The following is a 21,452-nucleotide window of genomic DNA, read 5'->3' as shown; positions in this document are numbered from 1 at the left end:
GGGGCATCCTCAAGCGGAAGGTGGAGAAGCGCCATGTGTCTTAACATCCAGCAGCTCCGTGATGTCATTATGGAGGAGTGGAAGATGATCCCAGCAACAACCTGTTCAGCTCTGGTGAATTCCATGCCCAGGAGGATTAAGGCAGTGCTAGATATAAATGGTTCTCGCACAAAATATTGACACTTTGGAGACAGTTTTTACATATTCACTTAAGGTGTACTCACTTTTGTTGCCAGTTATTTAGACAATAATGGCTGTATGTTGAGTTATTTTTAGAGGACAGTAAATATGTACTGCTAAACAAGCTGCACATTGACTAGTCTAAAGTATATCCAATTTAAATTTCTATAGTATTGTCCCTTGACATCATATAATAAAATGGTTGCTGAAATGTGAGGGGTGTACTCACTTTTGTGAGATACTGTATGTCCCTCTAGAAAATGCGTGAAATATGCATTCTGTGTAAATGGCTTGGTTTTAGTTTTGACGTAAACAAGATCTTCTCTGCATTGATGTTCTCTTTTTCCGCAATATTTTTAATGAACAAAGCAGTTGTTAGCAGTACCGCATCTAGTGGGTTCAACTGGATAGGCTGACAAAAATATTATAATGCAGTGACACCTACATCGTCATCGCATCTCGTGCGCCGCTGATAAGGCTGTCTGACGCACACCTAAAATTCGAATGCAACGTTTTTGCATTAGAATGTGGATTTTTATTTTAAATTCGACGAATATTCGAAATTCGATTTTTTTTTTTTGTGCACAGTGACCCCAAAAAGTGTTTTGGACACTTAAGCCAGACTTTAAATAAAGGGTTGTCATTGCATTATGTAATAAAATATCAAACAATTATTTAGGTTCACTTCATAGATAAAACATTTCACAAAATGAAGTTTGTTCATTTTAAATAAAAATAGTAGATGTGCTGTTCAAAATACAGACATGTGGACACTTTCTTGAAGGGAATTAACTTCATACATCTATGCTACAAATGACTTTGGCACCAAGTAGTTCTGAGAAAAGCCCTAGCATTGTTTTCCACTTGGTTTGTGTTAATAAAGAATAACAATTTAGTCCCTCTGTAATTCTCTTTGCCACCTTGAAGAATTCTCAGTTACTTTAAAGTGTAGACGGCCGGGAAGTAAGAAAACACACAGTCAAATGTATCCTCAATACTTCAATTTATTCATAGAAATACAGATATTATATAGGCATATGTCGAGGGGAGTTTCACCCTCTTAACCAATGAGGATATGAATAACATACACGTAGGATCTTTGGCCAAGAGCATGTGTTTATATAAAATGGCCACATGTACAGAAAAACATGGACATATTAGGAATAGACTTTTGCGAAGAATGCTGAACTGTCTTCAGAGTTTCATTACGAACTCCTTTACCCTTGTAGTCCTAACATTCCTCTCCTCATTTGGGACATTTGAACCAAGAGAAGCTAATGTATACATTTAAGCATGCATACCTCGCATATAAGTACGACATATTTAAAACATAATATCAAGAGAGAGAGATGGATACAGAAGGGGGGATTCAGAGAGAATGCGTTGTATATATAGAAGAGTGAGAGAGAGGGAGAAAAAAAGGAGGGGTGAGACATCTCTGAAACATTCTCTTAACAAGACAGAGAGTGTTTTCTAAAAGTTTGATATTTAGTTATACATTACAATGACATTCATAAATATTTAATTGTGACTTTATTAAGTGTCCAGATACTTTTTGGGGCTTTGTATGATAGTAGCAGTATCAGAGCCGTGCTCACTGCCGCTGTACTTATTTGGAGCGACTATATCAACCATCCACCTAAACTCACTAGCATGCAAATATGCTTTGTTGCCTTCAGCTCCAACTGACAAATGTCAATTTGACAAAGGTCAATTCAATTTCTTTTTGTTTTGGTTAGTTTGTGTGTTTACACTGTCGAATCTCTGTAGATATCACACTACATGTGTAATGAACAGACTGACAATATTTTCGATCTTCCTTTCTAGGTTACAATCATCCAGCCTTAATTAAAGTGATGACCAATCCAAATAATGTGGTGAGTCCTGATCAGACTGTGAAATCATTGCTTGTGTGTATTTATAGACTGTAGAATGGAAATTAGATTTGCAGTGATCTGTCAGACAGAGCAGCACGAGTGTGACAAGTTGAGAGATTTTTAAAGGCGTAGTGCACAGGATATGATTTTTACATTTCAATGGCTTACTTCAGTTTGCCCTTACAGAATTAAATTCACCACTTCCTTTATTATACACTACTGTTCTGAAGTTTTATCATTTATTTGATAAAAAATTACAGTAAAACGGTAATATTGTCAAATTTTATGACAATTTAAAATATCTGTTTTCTATTTTGATATTGATACTGAATTTTCAGCAGTCATTACTCCCGTCTTCAGTGTCACATGATCCTACAGAAATTATTCTAACATGCTGATTTGCTGCTCAAGAAACATTTCTTATTATTATCAATGTAGAAAGCAGTTTACTACACTTAATATTTTTTTAGAAACCACATGATACATTTTTTCAGAATATTTTAATGGAATGTTCAAAAGAACATTTATGTGAAATAGAGACATATTGTAACATTATAAATGTATTTACTGTCACTTTCGACCAATTTAATTCAACCGTACTAAAGTCAAAGTATTAATTTCTTTCAAAAAAAATCTAAAAATCTTACTGACTCCAAACTTTTGAATGGTAGTGAATACACACTTAATATTAGTAGTCTTTTTCAAATGGAAAACAGACCAAAAACTTTGATTACTCATCCTGCGCTACAGAGATTTTTATTTAATGAAAAGCTTTCCTGAAGGAGAATGTTACATCCACTTATACAACCTGTAACCTACTAGCGAGTATCCAATCATGTTCATATCTGTGACATTACTAAAGCCTATTGGCTATTATAAAGAAAGACATGTCTGATCTAACATGCATGTTTGACCTAAACTTCCTGTTTCAATAAGAACATGCATAAATATAGGAAGGAAGTACTTATATTGGGCACTTAAAACATTTTTACGAAATAATTAAATTCTTAGGGTCACTGTTTCCTTCAATAAATCCTTTCTGTGTGAATCTTTGTTTTCACAGAGTGCATTTGTCAACCGTCCGGCGCTTGGTATTCTGCCACCTGAGAACTTTCCAGACAAACTGTTCGAGAGCCTGCTGTCGGTGAGTGTTGATGGACTGAAAGAAACACAAGTAAAGCATCTATCTATGTCTCTGAATTATTGCTGATTATGCTAAAACACTTCACAAGTAGAAAGTAAGGATTACATTTTATCTGGATCGGCCCCAATAATGAGGCAACTTCAATTATTCATTTGAAAAACAGCTTGTGTTCGGCAGTTATAAAACAGCTCTTTGGGGTTCTCTTAGTCTTGATAACATCCTTTGCAGATATCATAATGACTCTCTTAAGTAAGTGCACTCTTTTTCACATTGGCCGGAAGTGACTTGCTGTTTATTGTAGTGTGGAGTGCTGTGAATGACTCTTTCTTCAACATCAGATTGCCCCCAGTGGGATGAGCCGAGTACAAACCATGGCCTGTGGATCCTGCTCCAATGAGAATGCTTTCAAGAGCATGTTTATCTGGTACAGAGTGAGTGGACTTTCCTCAGTTTGCTCTTGCGCAGACTTGATGTGTCATGACGACCCTAACAAAGCACATTTGCTTTATAAACTGTTGGTGTGATATTGGTTGTATTCTGGCAGTAATAATTCACATGGAGAAGTAGTCTTTCTGAAACTGTTGGAGAAAAAACTCACCATAGTAACTATAAAATATAAAAATAATAGTAAATATTATGATTTTTTTCCTAATATAAAATGTAGATTTTTTTTATAATAATAATAATTATTCTGATATTTTCATTGGTGTTATTTAGGGATGTAATGATTAACTGTTAAACCGCATAAACACATTTCATTACACCAAATACACAAAATAATGTTCTTTTTAGCAACATCCTATGACCCCTTTAAAGTAGTGTTCATAAGTGCAGCTCTGCTTTGTGTACAGCGGTAACCCAGGAAACACTGTATCATTGCTGTTCATAAGCGCCACCTGCTGTCAGAGAGTGAATCTGCGTCTCATTCAGCTCGTTTGCTCTTTCGTTCAGATATGTTTTATGTAGTATAGTTTCACAAAACTAAAGTCAGACCATTCTGTTTTTGCTTCAAATTTCGAAATTATACGGTCCAATTTAGATTTAAAAACTACTCATGCTGCATGTATGCTGCATCTTTGTTTGGATCATGATTAAAATCCTCTCATTTTAAATGGAAAGAGCACAGACAACGCCTTAGTTTGTTCATATTAAGAGTTTTCTTTTATTTGTGATACTTGTTTAATTTGGGGTTTGTTTTAAAATGTAAATTTAGTTTTGTTTTATTTCAATTTGACAAAGAAACGTGCAGCAATAGCCTAATAAAACGACACCTTTTCATAATGTCTTCAATCTCATTTTGTAAAAAAAAACAAATCTTGAGAAAATCGATTTGTGAAATCAAAATCGTGAGTTGAGTGAATCGTTACATCCCTAGTGTTATTGCTTACATTTATATTAGATTTTTGTCAGATTACTTTATATTAGGGCTGTCAATTGATACAATTAATCACAACAAAATATGATATAATTGCACACAAAAAAAACACACAATTCCTAATTGTAGGTTGACTGAATAAGAAAAACTCAGCAAATATTGCTATGTCTGATTAATTTCTATTAATTTAGCATATCATGATTGACAGCCCTAATTTATATACATGAATAACTCTTAAATCACCTGATATCTAAAACTTGTTTTTATTGGTTTCTAGAATAAGGAGAGAGGATACGCCAGCCCCTCTGAGCAGGAAGTCGACACTTGCATGATCAACCAGGTTAGAAAGAAACACTACACATAAGACTGTAGCTCCCAAAAACATCATTTTGTTTTTTGCACAGACTAATCCCTTTTTTTTTCTCTGTATCAGAGTCCTGGATGCCCAGATTTGAGCATCTTGTCTTTTATGGGAGCTTTCCATGGGAGAACTATGGGCAAGTGTCTGTTGATTTATGAAAATATCATTGAAAGATGTGTCTGATGCAGTTTTCCTAGAGTATGTTTTGAGCAGATTCTGACATTTTGAGGGATTTGACCTAGCCTGCATACAGTACATTTGCCTTATATTTGTTTGCCTTTGCAGCTATTTGTATCGTTTGACTTCATTTGAAAAACAAAGAAGCCTGGCTGTTTTGTTTTAAGTGGGACACCCATCCTCTAATGTGTGTGCTATTGGATTACAGGTTGCCTGGCCGCAACACATTCCAAAGCTATTCACAAGCTGGATATACCTTCCTTTGACTGGCCTATTGCACCCTTCCCTAAGCTGCAGTACCCTCTGGAGGAGTTTGTGAGGGAGAACGCCCAGGAAGAGGCCCGCTGCCTGGAGGAGGTCAGAGATGTCTTACAACTTTTCTCCACATACTAAGTAAAGACGTATTCCGGGTTCAGTACAGGTTAAGCGCAATCAACAGCATTTGCAAAAAGCAAAAATCTGCTAAAGTGAGGCACTTTCAATGGAAGTGAATGGTGCCAGTCCATAAATGCTAAAATACTCACTGTTTTAATAGTATCACCGCAAGATATAACATTTATTATAGGTAATTACTATAGGTACTGTCAGATTTACCATTGTTTGGCAAAATTTTATGGCCGATTTTCAGTGATGTCAGTAGGAATGTGTGTGATCAAGAATTTTGCATATGGGCAAAAGATTTAAAAACAAAAAACAAAACAAACGAGAGACAAATTGAAATTATTTTTTGTGGTAATCAACATAATGCTACAAATGCTATTGATTGGTTAACTGTTAAGCTACTGAGGTTTAATAGTTATGTTCAATGTTATTTTTGTAGTATTTATATAATATTACAGTTTTATTAAAATTATTAATTCGCTTTTAATCTTTTTTTTTTTTTCATTTTAATTGCAGTTTAAATTATATTAATTTAGTTTTGTGCTTTTTTCATTTGTATTAGTACTGTTTAGGTTTCATTTATTTTTATTTTTATTTCAGTTTTTTTTTTCCATTAATTTTAGTTTCAAATTAAACTTATTTTAATTAGTTGCAAAGGCAGCTAATTAAAAAATTTAATCTAATATTTAATATTTATTTTTATGTCAGCTTTATTTCAATTAACAAAAATATTTGATTAGTTGTAGTTTTAGTTAATGATAATAACCCTGGCTGACACTGAATATCTAGTAGAAGTTCAACATTATTTGTGACCCTGGACCACGAAACCAGTCTCAAGTCGCTGGGGTATATTTTTAGCAGTAGCCAAAAAAACATTGTATGGGTCAAAATTATCACAAAATAATCATTAGGATATTAAGTAAAGATCATGTTCCATGTAAATATATTAAAACTTAATTTTTGATTAGTAATATGCATTGCTAAGAACTTCATTTGGACAACTTTAAAGGCGATTTTCTCAATATTTAGATTTTTTTTGGACCCTCAGATTCCAGATTTTAAAATACTTGTATCTTGACCAAATGTTGTCCTATCCTAACAAACCATACATCAATGGAAAGCTTATTTATTTATATTTATGTATAAATCTCAATTTTAAAAAACTGACCCTTATGACTGGTTTTGTGATCCAGGGTCACATTTATGAAACACAGACTGATTGCTGCGTTTCAGTGCACCTTCTGCAAAGTGTTACCTACTTCATCACATACAAGTGAGATATTAATATATGTGTGTGTCAGGTTGAGGATCTCATCGTTAAGTGGAGGCAGAAGGGCAGACCAGTGGCTGGCATTGTGATCGAGCCCATCCAGGCAGAGGGAGGGGACAACCACGCATCTCCTGATTTCTTCAGCAAACTGCGAAATATTGCACGCAAGGTGAAGCGCTTTTCAGGCTAACTGTTTTCTATAATGCTTCGTTATCTTCCATGGTCGTCTTTGTTTGTCAGATCTGTGCTTTGAAGTCGTTTGAGATACATACTCCAGCTATAAATAGCTAAGATGAGGCTCTTTGAACTGTCCAATAAAAAAGACACTCAAGAATCTGTAGGAAGTTCTTCTTATCTGCTCTAATTTGCATCCCTCTGAATAAGATAAGCCAGGAGACAAAAGGAAATAATTTTATATGGTTGTTTTATGCAGAGAAAAGAGTCTCTTTTAGTAATTGTGATAGAGTCCACGGTCTCTCTGAAAAGCTCGGGACATGTTCACTTCAAATGAAGCGTAGCAAAGTGCAATGGCCGTGTCCGGCGGGTGTTGTAATGCAATTGTATGCAGGCTGACAGGACTGGTTTTGACAGAGAGCGAGCTGACAGATGTTTCTCTGTGTCTGGTTCTTTCAGCATGGCTGTGCTTTCCACGTGGATGAGGTGCAGACAGGTGGAGGAACAACAGGCAAGTTCTGGGCCCATGAGCATTGGGGCCTGGACGACCCTGCTGATGTTGTCTCCTTCAGCAAGAAGCTGCTGACAGGAGGATACTACCACAGGGATGAACTGCTAGCAGACAAAGTAAGAGCTGTCACTGCTTCCTCACGGCGACGCAAAATCATTCCCAGTAATTGTCCCCAACTGGCTGCTTTATCCATTTCCTAAATGAGTCATCGTTGATGAATAGCATTATAATGTGTTTGAGTACCAGATGATTGTTCTGCAGTTTCACAATCTTTGTTTGTCTAAATGATTCCATGTCCTTGGATGAGGTTCATAGCTTTATGGAATTGAGCAATCACACCCCCTACTGTTGAAAACATGTTTCTTTTTGTACAGTAACCTTCTATGGTGCTGCATTATCTCAATTCGAAACAAAAAAGTAGCTACATCACACAAAAGATAGTTTGGGCTACGTTTATTTAAATGACTAGAAAAGCTACATTGCAAGAATAACAACTGATTGAAATGAAGACCTGTCAATTGACAATAATATTGCATAATGCAAATTTTGGTTGCAAGAAGACTTGAGCATGAGTTGTAATAGTTACACAAGTAAAATAATCATTTAAACTGACATGGCTGTATGCACCTCAGCCCTACAGAATCTTCAACACATGGATGGGAGACCCCTCAAAGAATCTGTTCTTATCGGAGGTGCTTAATGTGATCAGAAGAGAGAACCTTCTGGAAGAGGTGACGCGCTCAGGGAAGGCCCTTTTACAGGGCCTTTACGCACTGCAGGTACGGCCACCTCACATGACTGATTCTTCACACGTGCCACAGCTCAACACGAGATGCTTTAAAACCATTAATGGTTATATTATGTGGACGTTCTTTGTTCATCTGAGGGCCAACCTCATAACATCTGCTGCCAGAGGGAGAACCTGAGCCTGTCATAGAGCTTGTCAGCGTAATGAGTGTTTGTTTTGAGGATGTGGTTGTGGATTGATGATACCTTTCACATTGTGAGCTGTACATTCGTTTAACGTCTCGCTGCTTCCCCTCACGTAGACCCAGTACCCTCATATCCTGAGCAGAACCCGTGGCCAGGGCACATTCTGTGCCATAGACACCTGCAATGATGCCACACGTGACAGTATCATGCTTAAGGCCAGGAACAAGGGTGAGCTGTGGCCACTTTAGCCATCACACGTGAGGTTGGCAAGAGAATTAAAAGAAACTGTAAATTCCTGGCAGGACTTTTTATGGAGGAGAAAAGTTATTTTAATAAGAGGATTATTTGTTTTTTTTTTCTTGCATATCAGTGACCGTTCATTGTGTCTTTTGCAGCCACAGATTATTGCATAGTTATCTAATATTAAAGGGATAGTTCACCCAAAAATGAAAATGTGATGTTTATCTGCTTACCCCCAGGGCATCCCAGATGTAGGTGACTTTGTTTCTTCAGTAGAACACAAATGAAGATTTTTAAGTCAAACCGTTGCAGTCTGTCAGTCTTATAATGGAAGTGAATGGGAATCACGGCTTTGAAAGTCAAAAAAACATACACAAACAAAACCGAATTAAACCCTGCGGCTCGTGACGATACATTGAAAAAAACAATATAAATACTGTTCAGTTTCTTGCACAGACCGATTGTTTCGGGTCTTTACACATCAATGTATCGTCACAAGCCGCAGGGTTTAATTTGGTTTTGTTTGTGTATGGTTTTTTGACTTTCAAAGCCGTGATTCCCATTCACTTATGTTATAAGACTGACAGACTGCAACGGTTTGAGTTAAAAATCTTCGTTTGTGTTCTACTGAAGAAACAAAGTCACCAACATCTCGGATGCCCTGGGGGTAAGCAGATACACATCAAATTTTCATTTTTGGGTGAACTATCCCTTTAAATTTTTTTAAATAATGTATGTCCATATATACAATAATAACAATATTGTTATTATTATTATTGTTATTAGTTATTTTTAAATACTAATCATGTATAATCATTTTATTAGTAGTAGTAGTAGTAGTATATCAATGCATGCATTATCTCATAATAATAAAAATATAACATTAGTATCATTATGAATATTAATATTGTTTTTGCAATCTGAACACTACTAATTAAATTACAAATTAACTATACAGTACATACTACTACTACTGTGATTTTTGTGATTACTGTTAACTTTTTTATTATTAATATGCTTGTAAAATAATAATCACTTTCAATTATTATTTTATAATTCTGATCATAATTATTATCTGATTAATAAAAAATTATGATCATTAATCGCTACAACAACAGTAATAATAATATGAATTATCATTAGGAGTATTATTGTTGTTGTTTTGAATCATGATTATTAATACTACATTTATAATATTAATAATAATAATAAAGTTACACATAAATAAGTTAACTTTAGACTTGGTCCTCACCATGTAAGATGGAGTGACTTTATGGGATACTATGTTCTCTATCTCACCAGGTCTATTTATGGGTTCCTGTGGAGAAAAGACCATCCGTTTCCGTCCCGCGTTGGTCTTCAAGGAGTACCATGTCCATCAGCTCCTGAACATCCTGAATGACATCCTGGCTGAGCATAAATAGAGTTCTGGCTGCCAGGTCGGCCTTGATTACGGAGCACATAGAGGTCCAAGCCCACTCAAGGGTTTATACCAGCCTGTCACAATTAATTGGTCTCTGTCGCTCTCTCTCTCTCTCTCTCTCTCTCTCTCTCTCTTTACATTCGCTCTCTTCCTGTCATTACTTATTAAGAAGGATATAATTCTGTTTTCGATCTCTGTTTATTTAGCCAGCACAGATTCGGCCCTGCCACCATATTTCTTGTCTTTTACTGAGGGTGGACAGATTGAAGATCGGAAGGAGTTTGCAGGATTTAGCCCACTCAAAATCAAATTACATATTTAAGTAAATCTCTCCTGATGACACAGCAACTTTTGTGAATTTGTGAACCGTAAGGTCCAACAAGCCGCAAGTCAGCTGAATAAAGCACAGACCACCGAGACAGAACAGGATTTCTAATCGCAATATTTCTTCTTATATCCTTTTGTCAAATAAAAAAAGTCCTTAGCGTTTGGAAGGTAACATGAAAAGATTAGTGCTCTAATTGTGTATGACACCAAAACTACAGAAAATAGTTTTTGTGGAGATAAAATCGAACTATTTTAGTATCTATAGAGAAATGGCTGCATTTGAAATGTCTATAGTGTGTAATTTTGCATGACGGAAGAATGAATTTACGGAGTACCTGAATATTACGATCCTCTCTGAATTAAAAGCATGTGTGAAAGATAAATCGTAGAAGCAGTGTTGGCTTGATTGCGTCCTGAGGCGCTAGAGAGAGCCAAGCTGGAAAAAGTGAAGGTGCGGAGAACTGTAGAGCCTCTATTCCCATTTTAATAGGACATCTGTTGAGATGAAACCCTTCAAACAATCAGCAAGTCCCTTTATTGAGGTGGCTGCTTTACTGTATCATTGATCATTGTCATTACTATGACGCAAGGTCTCTTTGTTTGAATCCCGTTGAGGTATATGAATGTAATGTTGCCAGCACAAAACATTTAAAGCACAACTTGGTGAGGTAACGGGAGGGCTGACATTTTCTACGATCCTACAGAATTAACAGGGCCATAAATCTGTATTTTCACAGCCAAATGTCCACCTGATCTAGCAATAGAAATCTGTCTGGAAGCATGTTTGATAAGCACAAGCTTGAGGCCGCTCGGCTTAGTGTTCAGCCCCTGCTCAGGAGAACATGATCCCCTCATGTTTCTCATTACAGGCCATGTAAGAAAAGGTATATTGTTGCGCTGGATAACCACTAGAAGGTCATCTTCACTTTATGGTTATCGCAGCCTGTAAAAGATTGATCTTCGGGGTGATTCTACTCTTCCAGTTGCTCCGAGCTTCAGCTTGGTTCGTTTTAATCATCTTTTCCTTTTCAAACACTTAAACCCCAGTATGTACTTACTGTAGTTAGATTATGCAATGCTCATTGTGTAAGTTTGTTTGTGAACACCAACCCCCAAATATTGTTGCCGCATCGGAATCAAGTTCCTTATTTAACTGACATTAACGCATCAAATATTAATGTGCGCAAAATCACACCCTCTCTAACACAGTGTGTTATTCTTTTGTGATATTGTGTCCCGTATGTTAGTGTAATATAGAAATGTAATTCATGCTGTTTTGGATGCCTTTAAACATTCTTTTAATGTTGTGGACAGGCAGCGTGCAGAAAGGCCGCAGCGATCCGATATGTGTCTATCTGTACTCTGCAAAGTCAGTATTTAATTGAAAAATGTGTATTATTGAAACAGATAACAATTAATTAAAAAAAATGCTGCATATGTTTACAGTAATGTGTAGTACAGTTAGAAAGAAATTATTGTTGATGTAATTTCTACATAAAACCTAAATGTTGTCTGAGGAAGTTATAAAATAAATCTGGACATTTTGATTAATCTTTTGTTGTTCTTGAATGTCTTTGAAGCAAAATGACCAAGAAACATGTGCACATGAGAAATGATCAAAGTGATATATTTTGACAATGTAGACAGACAAAAAAAAAATTCAGTGAATACATATTTTAGCCATTTAGATATGCGTCGAGGCTTATTGTTAAGAGTGCAGTCAGTTCTTAAGAACATTCAAATCAATCTATGGTGGATAGGGTAAGTATAACTGACTGTTGTTCATTCCACATTATTAACCACAAACCCAATAATAGAGAATTTTAAACAAACTCCCTTCCTGGGACCAAAGAAAGAAAGGGGGGGGGACTTCATATTTTTATAGGAATTGTGGCGTCATGTCACAGCACTTAAAAGCATTCATTAATTCGGACCCGTTCCCATCCCACCCAAACCTCCAGAAAAGGAACAGAAACCCATTTTGACATAACTATCACACAGTTCAGAGTTAGAGAGCATCTCATGATTCAACCACCGCTCCAGACCAGGTCTCATGTTTGGTGCCTGGCACTAAATGAGTGATGGTCACGTCCACGGCCTGGATCTTCTCATGTTTGGGTGGAATAGAGCAGATCTTGTAGCTAACTTCATCTCCTTCCACAGGCACATATTCACCCTCGACGCTGTGGGAATAATGGAGATCAACAAAAAATTTAATGCGTTTACTTGCTGGATTTAGACAAGGGTGCTTAAAAGTGTATGCAGATATATTAAAAGAGCAGATTGAAATTCGAAATAAAAAATGGCATGAAAACATCTGCTGAATGAAACATCTGAAAAGGAACATTTTGGAGCAAAAGCTGTAAAATTTATTTCAGATTAAGTGCACACTAAGACCAGACATGTTGGTGACAAAATAAAAATACTTAAAATGGGATCCATTTTTAAGTAACTTTTCTCAGTCCCTAAAATTACTTTCCTGTTGCAATAACCAAGGCCACAAGGGTGGAAATAACTAATAATTATGGTTTTTAATATATATATATATATACATATACTGGCATTCACAATGTTATGGGGACCCCCACCAAGTAAGTAATAACAGTAAATTTTGACTGTGTGGGGACATTTTTAGGTCCCCATAAGGAAACAAGCTTATAAATCATACAGCATATAGTGTTTTGAAAATCTAAAAATGCAGAAAGTTGTGTGGGAGGGTTAGGGGATAGAAAATACAGTTTGTACAGTATAAAAACCATTATGCCTGTGTGTGTGTATTTTTTTTCCCTACTGAATTATCTGTTAAATATAAATAACATAAATGTGTTATGTATGGGTGACCCCGAATAGTCGACGATTCAATGCTTCGATAGGAGGATTCGACTACCAATCTCACAGTTAAATATTCGCAGGGGTGTTGTACTTCTAATTAGTGACCGTTGTTTTGTTTTGATCTCTCCGCTGCGTTTCCGTGTTCGTCACTTCTGAGCGGCGCATGCGCAAAGCCGACCTCCATACGTCATCCTCCCGGAGCTGCTTCCAGTGTACAACAGTGAGTGCAAGCTACATTAAAGTGATTATTACGTTCTGAATATCAATATTTTTCTTACAAAAACACATCGATTCGCTACAGAAGGCCTTTGTTCACCCCCCGGAGCCGTGTGAGACACTTATTTTTTTATGGATGGGCACTTTTTATTTAACTTGTTTTGGACTGATGCATGCAACACCCGCTGAGTGCCATGAAACAGCTTGAAAGATCAAAGACAATTTTTTATATATCTCCGACTGGATTCGTCTGAAAGAAGAAAGTCATATACACCTAGGATGACTTGAGGGTGAGTAATTTATGGGCTAATTTTCATTTTTGGGTGAACTAACCCTTTAACCTATGCAGTCTGAGCCGAAAAGAGAATTGATTAGTTCATCTTTCGAGTCTTTGGGTTTTTCCGAGTCGTTCGTTCATCACGTAACAGACCCATAAGCTTAACCTATGCAGTCTGAGCCGGAAAGAGACTTAATAATAATAACCAACTCTTTATTACCTTTGTTACAACATTCAGTATTATGGAAAAGAACCATCATGACAGAAATTCACACATTTATAAACTGTAAGAAGTAAAAAGCTACAATTTGAGACCAGAAACTCATCTGTAACTGTAAGAGTAAATAATAATTATAATAATGATAATAATAATAATAACTATGCACCCATTTGTAAGGAAGCTTCTAAATTAACAAATTTCTCTATTCAATGCTGTCACGTCACGTGACAAAAGAACAAACGATTCGAAAGACTCGAGAGATGAACTAATCAATTCTCTTTCCGGCTCAAACTGCATAGGTTAAGTTTTGCTAAAATGAACGAAATGACTCGAAAAAAGATTCGTTCATTTTGCTGAATGAGACTCAAAGGTCCGAGTCGGTAAAATGATCCGAACTTCCCATCACTAATGGCAACACTATCAATGCCTAGCCTGCAGTGGCCAGGTGGTACAGCGGTCACGTGGTACAAGTCGTAGCTCTCAGAAAACTCAGAATAGAGTTCTACGAGGACGTGAACGCTTTTCACAATTTGGAATCTCGTAAATTACGGGAATTCCAATATCACGTGAACGCACCTTAATTATGGCTGTCGAATGTTTGACTTGACTCTTGTTCATGTATTTTGCCTCCCGCCCCCAAACACATGATTCGACTATCAGTCGATTATCGACAAGATTCGACAATTCCGATTCGACTATGAAAATCCTTAGTCGGGGCCACCCCTAGTGTTATGTTTTCTTAAGTTTCCTCACAGAATTTGATTTTATGTAGTTGAAGACATTAATAAATCTAGAATTAAGCAAATATCCAAAAGGGAGCAGACACTCATCTGCAGGTTTCCAATATTCTGTAAAAATCCATAAAATCCTTTGATGTTCTGAATGTTTGAAAAGGGGGCAGCTGGCAAGTCTATCCGTTTTTCCACTGGTCAAACACACTTGATCGGAGAGAAGCCAGTCTACTGCTCTTATCTCTCATATTCAAGTGTTTAACTGAGCCCAAAACCTTTCACACATACACACACTCCACAAGTTTCTATTCCCAGAAGCCCCTCCTTCATGATTAGTTCAAATCCATCAACAAATAGACTGGGAGCACTATCATTTATGATCTATGATTAGGAATGCATATTAATAATGATTTGTCTTTGCATCTACTCCACTGATAATCAAGGTGTTGTTGATACGTGTGATTCCGAGTTAACTGGGATTGTTGTGGAATGTGTGTTGGCTTGGATGTAGGAGCATGAAATCTGGTTGAAGGTTCAAGATGTTTGCCCAGTGAACTCACTCAGATATGTGCACAAAGACGTCATTGCCTCCATCTGATGGCGTGATGAAACCGTGCCCTTTGGAACGTGAAAAGCACTTGCAGACCCCAGTGAAGACCGGCCCCTCAGCTGCACGCACTGTACTGGAGTGGTAGAAAGGAAAAAGTATTACTCAACAATCTATATATGGGTGAAGTTCACAGAAACATGCATCAAAAATACAGTAAAAACTGTAATATTGTGAAATATTATTACATATTAAAATAAGTGGTTTTATTTTAATATATAATTAAATCCTGTGATGCATAGTTGAATTTTCAGCAGCCATTACTCCAGTTTTCAGTGTCACATGATCCTTCAGAAATCATTCTTGTATGAAGATTTGGTGCTCAAATATTATCAATTACTATTTGTGCTCAATGATTAATAATGGTCCTTATTATTATCAATGTTGAAAACAGTTGTTTTTTTTGTTTGTTTTTTGCAGAGCAGCATTGATATGAAATAGAAATCTTTTGTAACATTATAAATGGCTGTATGGTCCTTGCTAAATGAAAAAATGTATTCCTATTTTTTTCTTATCTTAATGAACCCAAACTTTTGAATGGTAATGTACCATGGTTTTCACAAAAGTATTAAAGGGGTCATATGATTTTGCTAAAAAGAACATTATTTTGTGTATTTGGTGTAATGAAATGTGTTTATGCGGTTTAAGGTTAAAAAAAACACATTATTTTCCACATACTGTACATGATTGTTTCTCCTCTATGCCCCGCCTTTCTGAAACGCATCGATTTTTACAAAGCTCATCGTTCTGAAAAGCAAGGTGTGCTCTGATTGGCCAGCTATCCAGTGCATTGTGATTGGCCGAATACCTCAAGCGTGTGCTGGAAATGTTACGCCCCTTACCGTGATGCCGTCAGGCCGGAGCGACGAGACAAAAACATTAAAACCCATTATAAACTAGGCATTTGTTGCATCCAGTGGGGTCATAATTATGTATTATAATGACTTGTACTGTCTTTTTACACGTTGCAATGCGCCGTGTGAACATAAAACCATGTCTGCATTTGTGATCGGAGAAATTACAAGCAACAAGCGCTACTCTAGTCTACACTGCTCAAAACTCGCATTTCAATCATCAGTGGCAAATCCTTTAAATATAAAAAACGTACTTGCAGTCTGTGAGTCAGAACAGCCGGCATTGTAGTCTACTTTACCAGTATCAGGAAACAGTCCTCCATAAAATGTGCTGGACACATCTGAATATTTGGGTTGAACTGTTCTGGAACAGTGTTGTAAATACAACTTAAAAACCAAAGTGTAAGAAAGTTGCGGACATCCCACAAACCCACACAAGGCTCAGGTGCAGGACAAAAAAAGTCAAACTATAGCAAAAATACAAACGTATTGTCCGCACACTGATGTAACTGCTCCATAAAAATAATTTATTGCTGCAACGTTTCCGAAACCTTGCAGCAATCAATTATTTTTATGGAGCAGTTACATCAGTGTGCGGACAATACGTTTGTATTTTTGTAAATACAACTTAACCACTGATTTCAAGTCGTGTCCTCTTTTGGAAGGCCAAACAAAGTAGTTTTGCTTTCACAACGAAACACACAGCGGGCTAGAGTGCGCAGCGGCCGGCGGCTAGAGTGAGCGGAGGCTTGCGGCAACCACATGTGACGACCCCGGGCTTGACTCCGCTTCGTCCACGGTGAAAGTGCGAAGCTGATGTATTTCTTCAGCGACCAGCATGGATCAGCTCTAGGCATGACGAAGAGGATATCGTCCTCTTTTGGAAGGCCAAACAAAGTAGTTTTTCTTTCACAACGAAACACACAGCGTCTTCACGACATGGAGGCAGCAACAATACTACAGCAAGAATAAAAGTTACGCCTTCTTTCTTTGCGTGAACATTTTGGCGGTGTTATGCAAATCTTCCCACGTCGTGACGTAGACATGTGGGGGCGTGTTAGAACGAGCCGTTTTAGGTAGGTGTGGCTGACTCTTAACTTTTATAAAAGAATATCTCTTTGGATTTGAGACTTTGGTCTTTGCAACTTTACAGATCTTATTTATGCACCAAGAGCTTGTAACACTCCAAAGAGAAAGGAAAAATTGAAATCGCATCATATGACCCCTTTAAGCAGCACAGCTGTTCACATTGATAAAAATAAGAAATGTTTCTTGAGTACCAAATCAGCATATCAGAATGATTTCTGGATCATGTGACATTGAAATATCTATCTACACACACACAAACACATGAAGGCATGAAATTAATTGGGGGCGACAGTGGATGGTTGTGGCTGTACTCACGCTGAGCAGGTGCGATTGCGGCGGGTGGGCAGGGGGCTGGGAATCAGGTAGCCCCTCATGGGGGAGGGTGACCGGTCTCTTTGGCGGCAGGCAGGCAGACGCAGAGAGCTGGGGGAAACTGGAGAGACTGGCGACAGCGGGGACAGAGGAGGGGTGGTGGACTTCACAGGAGAAGATGCGCCTGAGGACATGCTGATGGTGGGACACTCAAAGGATACTGGGAAGACAGAAACGGTGAGGAGCTTGAGATTTTAGGACTGAAATAGGTTCTCTAGCAGCATTTCCTTTAAATACAAAGCATGACATTTGTCTGGATGTGTACATGAACTGAAAACAAAAACTGCAGTGTGACAAATGCAAAATTGCAAAATGGACTGCAGACCAGTGATGTGTTAATACACCAGCAGTAATGATGATAACAGTAATATTTAAAAATTTTAATTTTGATGTCATGTTAATACTACACATACAGCAGTATTGTAAATAATCCAGAACCAGTAACAATCTGGTTGACACTCCAGCATAATAGGTGTCTGTGCTGCATCGTAACGCTGATTGCCACTCATCATAAAACAGAACAAAAGACGACGACAATGCAGTGTGTAGCTTCTACTGCTGCACAAAATCATGTCAGAGAAGATGACCAGCAAAAACAAGACACTCTACCCACGTTCAAAAAAAAAGTGGAACTTGTCAGTGTGGGGATTTTTTAGATTCTGTAAAAAAAGTCTGCAGGTAGTGTCCACAGGTTATTTTTGTACGGTTGTGTGGTCACAAAATCTGTCTCTGGCTTCCTACATGTATTACTCGCATACAGTGTGATTCATTGTGATAACACAAAAGTTTAAGAGGAATGTGACTGATGGCTTTTTTTTTTGGTTCCAAAATGTATATAGATATCATTATAACAATTCATTGTTATTGAAGTATTTTGGCCATGATAATCGTGTAGAGAAAATCTGATATTGCGACAGCCCTAATTATACAATAATAAAAATTATTAATAAAAAAAACATTATTTGGTGACTTTTCACAGCAAACATATTGATATGCAATTATGTCTTATTATCAATAAATCAGTATAATATCTGATTAATTTTATTATAATTTTTGATCTTGAAATATATCGATCTAATATGTTCATATTACATGTTTACAAGCAGCATATAAAAATCTAAATTTTTAATAATGTCCACTGAAAAAGCTCCAAAATAAGCAATCACTGAGAAGATGTGGCACTCATCATAAAAAAATATACCTGATACCCATCCTTTTGAGAATTTCCCACTGCTCTGAAACAAAACATAATAATAATAATAATAATAATACAATTACTCAGATAAACTGGCCTGTGACACTGACAGAGATCTCAGGTAACTCAATATATCTAGTGTACACAGTAGTGGATGCAACACATCCTCAGGGAGTCACTTGACAAACCAAACTCTGGATGACTCAGATCAGCAATTAGTTACTTTACTCCTGAAACATGAGACATGAAGCCTGTTTTTTTTTCTCCTGCATCTAAAAATACAGCTATAACATTCTATATCCAAGCTCTGCTGCATCTCTCACTTGCATACTCATTTTAAATACACCTTATTAATACAACATTATAAATGTTAACTATTCATACAGTATATTATTCATAAACAACTTTTAACAAACCGAATGTCAGCTGTACCTTGTGACTTTGTCTTCCAGCATCCTTGATAACCACCAGCACTGAAACACAAGCCTCCAGTGGCCGCAGGCTGCAGCTCCTATTTGTGACAGTAATGTGATCGTTCACTGTTGATGCTGCAAGACACGTTTAGCCTTTCTTAGCCTTATCTGACTGATCCCCCCAGTCTGGGAAGATATTACAAAACTTGCACTGCTTGTAGAGCATTTGGTTAAGCCACTAGAGGTTCAATCCCCCTTGTCGAGTAGGACTTGGTTGCAGAATGTTAACTGATGCACTGGTGCGCTGCATGTTAACATGAACGGGCCACGAAGGGTCAAGCATCCCTAGTAATCACAGCAGGAAATGGCACCGAATGCATAGTCGCGAACCCTCCCCCATTGTCATCGCTCTCCTCAGGGCCATTACAGCCCACACAAATCATAACAACAGCGGGATGACCACAAAAGATGTTCCTTATGCGCAATAAAGCATATGAAATAATAATTTGATTATTTCAAATCGCACCCAAGAAGTGGCAAAGCGGCTTTCAGGACACTACCAGGCGGCTCTGCCATGGCAACACACTGCCAACGGTTCCCTCTAGAGATGCGAGATGAGAAAGGGCCCCTTTGTACCTTGGATTACATCACTGCAATTATAGCTTTCTGCTGTCAGGCTCAGAATGCCCCATAAACAGAAAATGAGGCCAGTGAGTGTTTAAAAGCCAGGGTCAATTATACAGCACTGATTGTGTGCTGAGGTACTGATGCACGGGTGAACATTTGCTTCTGCTCTCGTTCAACCTACACATCAGCAGAAAAGGACACAGGCAGTTCATCCCATCAGGAGGAAGAAACTTCCATCATATACAAAAAAGTACCATGGTTTTGGCATTTTGAATATAATGTAAACACCACAATATATGAATTTGGCAATCATTTACAACATATTTTGACAGTACATATTACAACACCAGGGTATTATAGTCACTGTACCACGATATCACCACAGTAATGTTGTAAGGAATTCTGTTTATATGAAGCAGACTCTTCAGCAGTGGTTTTCAACCTTTACCCCTCTGAATGGAATTTCATTATACCAAAGACAATATTTCAGGACCCCCTATCCAGGGTGTGATATTTGCCCTTGCACCCTGCTGAAATAAAAACAAAGATACTAGGAAGAATCTAAGGATGATATTACAATTCAAACAATTCAATCTCAAATAATTTTTTGTAACCAACATATTAAAGGAGTTATTGCGGGAATGATTAAAAATTTCATTTATTTTCATTAAGGTTGTATGTACATCACAATAAAATATTGTGCATGTTAGGTTCTTATGAAATATGTCATATTGCACTATACTTTGAGTTTTATTATTATTATTGTTTAGGGTTACTTAAAAAATTTTTTTTAAATAAAAGCAGTAGTGTGAATACCCATTTAGCTTTTTTGTATTATTTTTGAATCATTAAAGGCAGGGTAGGTGATATGGTTAAAAAAAAATTTTTGTTATGCTGGTTGAAAGTCTCTTCACATCCTGATAGTAACAAAACCCCTTTAAAGCAAGGCATGTCACTCGGTGGCTATCTTTGAAACGCCTCTGGGGCATGCAAGTGCAGCTCCTATCTCTTTGAATGGGGAAACATCAAATTCTCCAAAACTGTTCATGAAGCTTACGATTAAATTTCATATTTGAAATCACTAATGAAATCTGACAACAACTGTCTTATAAATTTTAGTCCTAGAAAGCTATTATTATCAGAACACGCGAGCACAACATAGCGGTTAGCAGATCAATGAATGAGAGGGCAGCGTTACCAGAGTTGCCCATATACCACACCATGTTACAACACAGTAGGGCTATTGCAGACAGAAACAATACTGTACTACATCAATGTTTCCTGTCGGCTCAATTTTTCCTGTCGGCTCAACCGGGGTGCCGTTGGGAAACACTGCCTTAGCGGACGGCAAGAAACCCACAAAAAAATAAATAAATAACAGAGAGAGAGAATAAGAAGTTATTCTCTCTATGCTATTTTTCAATGTTTCAAGTGATTTTTTTCCCTGTAGGTTTCATAATGTTTAGTGAAATTATTTGGTAGTCTGAGGGGGGTGCAACCAAAAAAAGTTTGAGAACCACTGGTCTAAAGTTAACAGACAGTGTTTAAAAAGTGCAGTGCACATGTTTACATATGTTTATTACAGTGACTGTGAATGACCTAAAGTAGTGTGGTAAAGCAACAGATTTGTTTTTATATTTCTGCAA

At 37.1% G+C, this 21,452-nt stretch overlaps 2 protein-coding genes across 4 annotated transcripts in view; one reads left to right on the top strand and one right to left on the bottom strand.

Annotated features, from left to right (window-relative positions):
* Positions 1 to 11,159, top strand: part of LOC107590587 (4-aminobutyrate aminotransferase, mitochondrial) — a 30,964-nt gene extending 19,805 nt beyond the window's left edge. Inside the window, exons 6-16 of the mRNA XM_016279435.1 lie at positions 2,008 to 2,057; positions 3,121 to 3,201; positions 3,540 to 3,632; positions 4,854 to 4,916; positions 5,010 to 5,073; positions 5,323 to 5,471; positions 6,797 to 6,934; positions 7,399 to 7,566; positions 8,083 to 8,229; positions 8,500 to 8,611; positions 9,926 to 11,159. Coding sequence (XP_016134921.1) covers positions 2,008 to 2,057; positions 3,121 to 3,201; positions 3,540 to 3,632; positions 4,854 to 4,916; positions 5,010 to 5,073; positions 5,323 to 5,471; positions 6,797 to 6,934; positions 7,399 to 7,566; positions 8,083 to 8,229; positions 8,500 to 8,611; positions 9,926 to 10,047 — 1,187 coding nt within the window. The 3' untranslated portion in view covers positions 10,048 to 11,159. The remainder of the gene's footprint in view (positions 1 to 2,007; positions 2,058 to 3,120; positions 3,202 to 3,539; positions 3,633 to 4,853; positions 4,917 to 5,009; positions 5,074 to 5,322; positions 5,472 to 6,796; positions 6,935 to 7,398; positions 7,567 to 8,082; positions 8,230 to 8,499; positions 8,612 to 9,925) is intronic.
* Positions 10,463 to 21,452, bottom strand: part of LOC107590589 (calcium-regulated heat stable protein 1-like) — a 16,495-nt gene continuing 5,505 nt past the window's right edge. The window contains exons 1-4 of one of the 3 annotated variants that reach the window (XM_016279438.1): positions 19,816 to 19,879; positions 17,515 to 17,731; positions 15,210 to 15,332; positions 10,463 to 12,556 (exon numbers count right to left, since the gene is read on the bottom strand). In XM_016279438.1, coding sequence (XP_016134924.1) covers positions 12,394 to 12,556; positions 15,210 to 15,332; positions 17,515 to 17,705 — 477 coding nt within the window. In that variant the 5' untranslated portion in view covers positions 17,706 to 17,731; positions 19,816 to 19,879 and the 3' untranslated portion in view covers positions 10,463 to 12,393. Of the gene's footprint in view, positions 12,557 to 15,209; positions 15,333 to 17,514; positions 17,732 to 19,198; positions 19,221 to 19,815; positions 19,880 to 21,452 lie in introns of those variants that run through there. The other 2 variants (XM_016279439.1, XM_016279440.1) reach the window with 2 other exon arrangements.

The sequence above is a fragment of the Sinocyclocheilus grahami genome, unplaced genomic scaffold (genome assembly GCF_001515645.1).
Source record: "Sinocyclocheilus grahami isolate Dianchi unplaced genomic scaffold, SAMN03320097.WGS_v1.1 scaffold130.1, whole genome shotgun sequence".
Lineage (NCBI taxonomy): Eukaryota > Metazoa > Chordata > Actinopteri > Cypriniformes > Cyprinidae > Sinocyclocheilus > Sinocyclocheilus grahami.
Note: the sequence above shows the minus strand (reverse complement) of the source record. Positions and strands in the feature narration are given on the sequence as shown.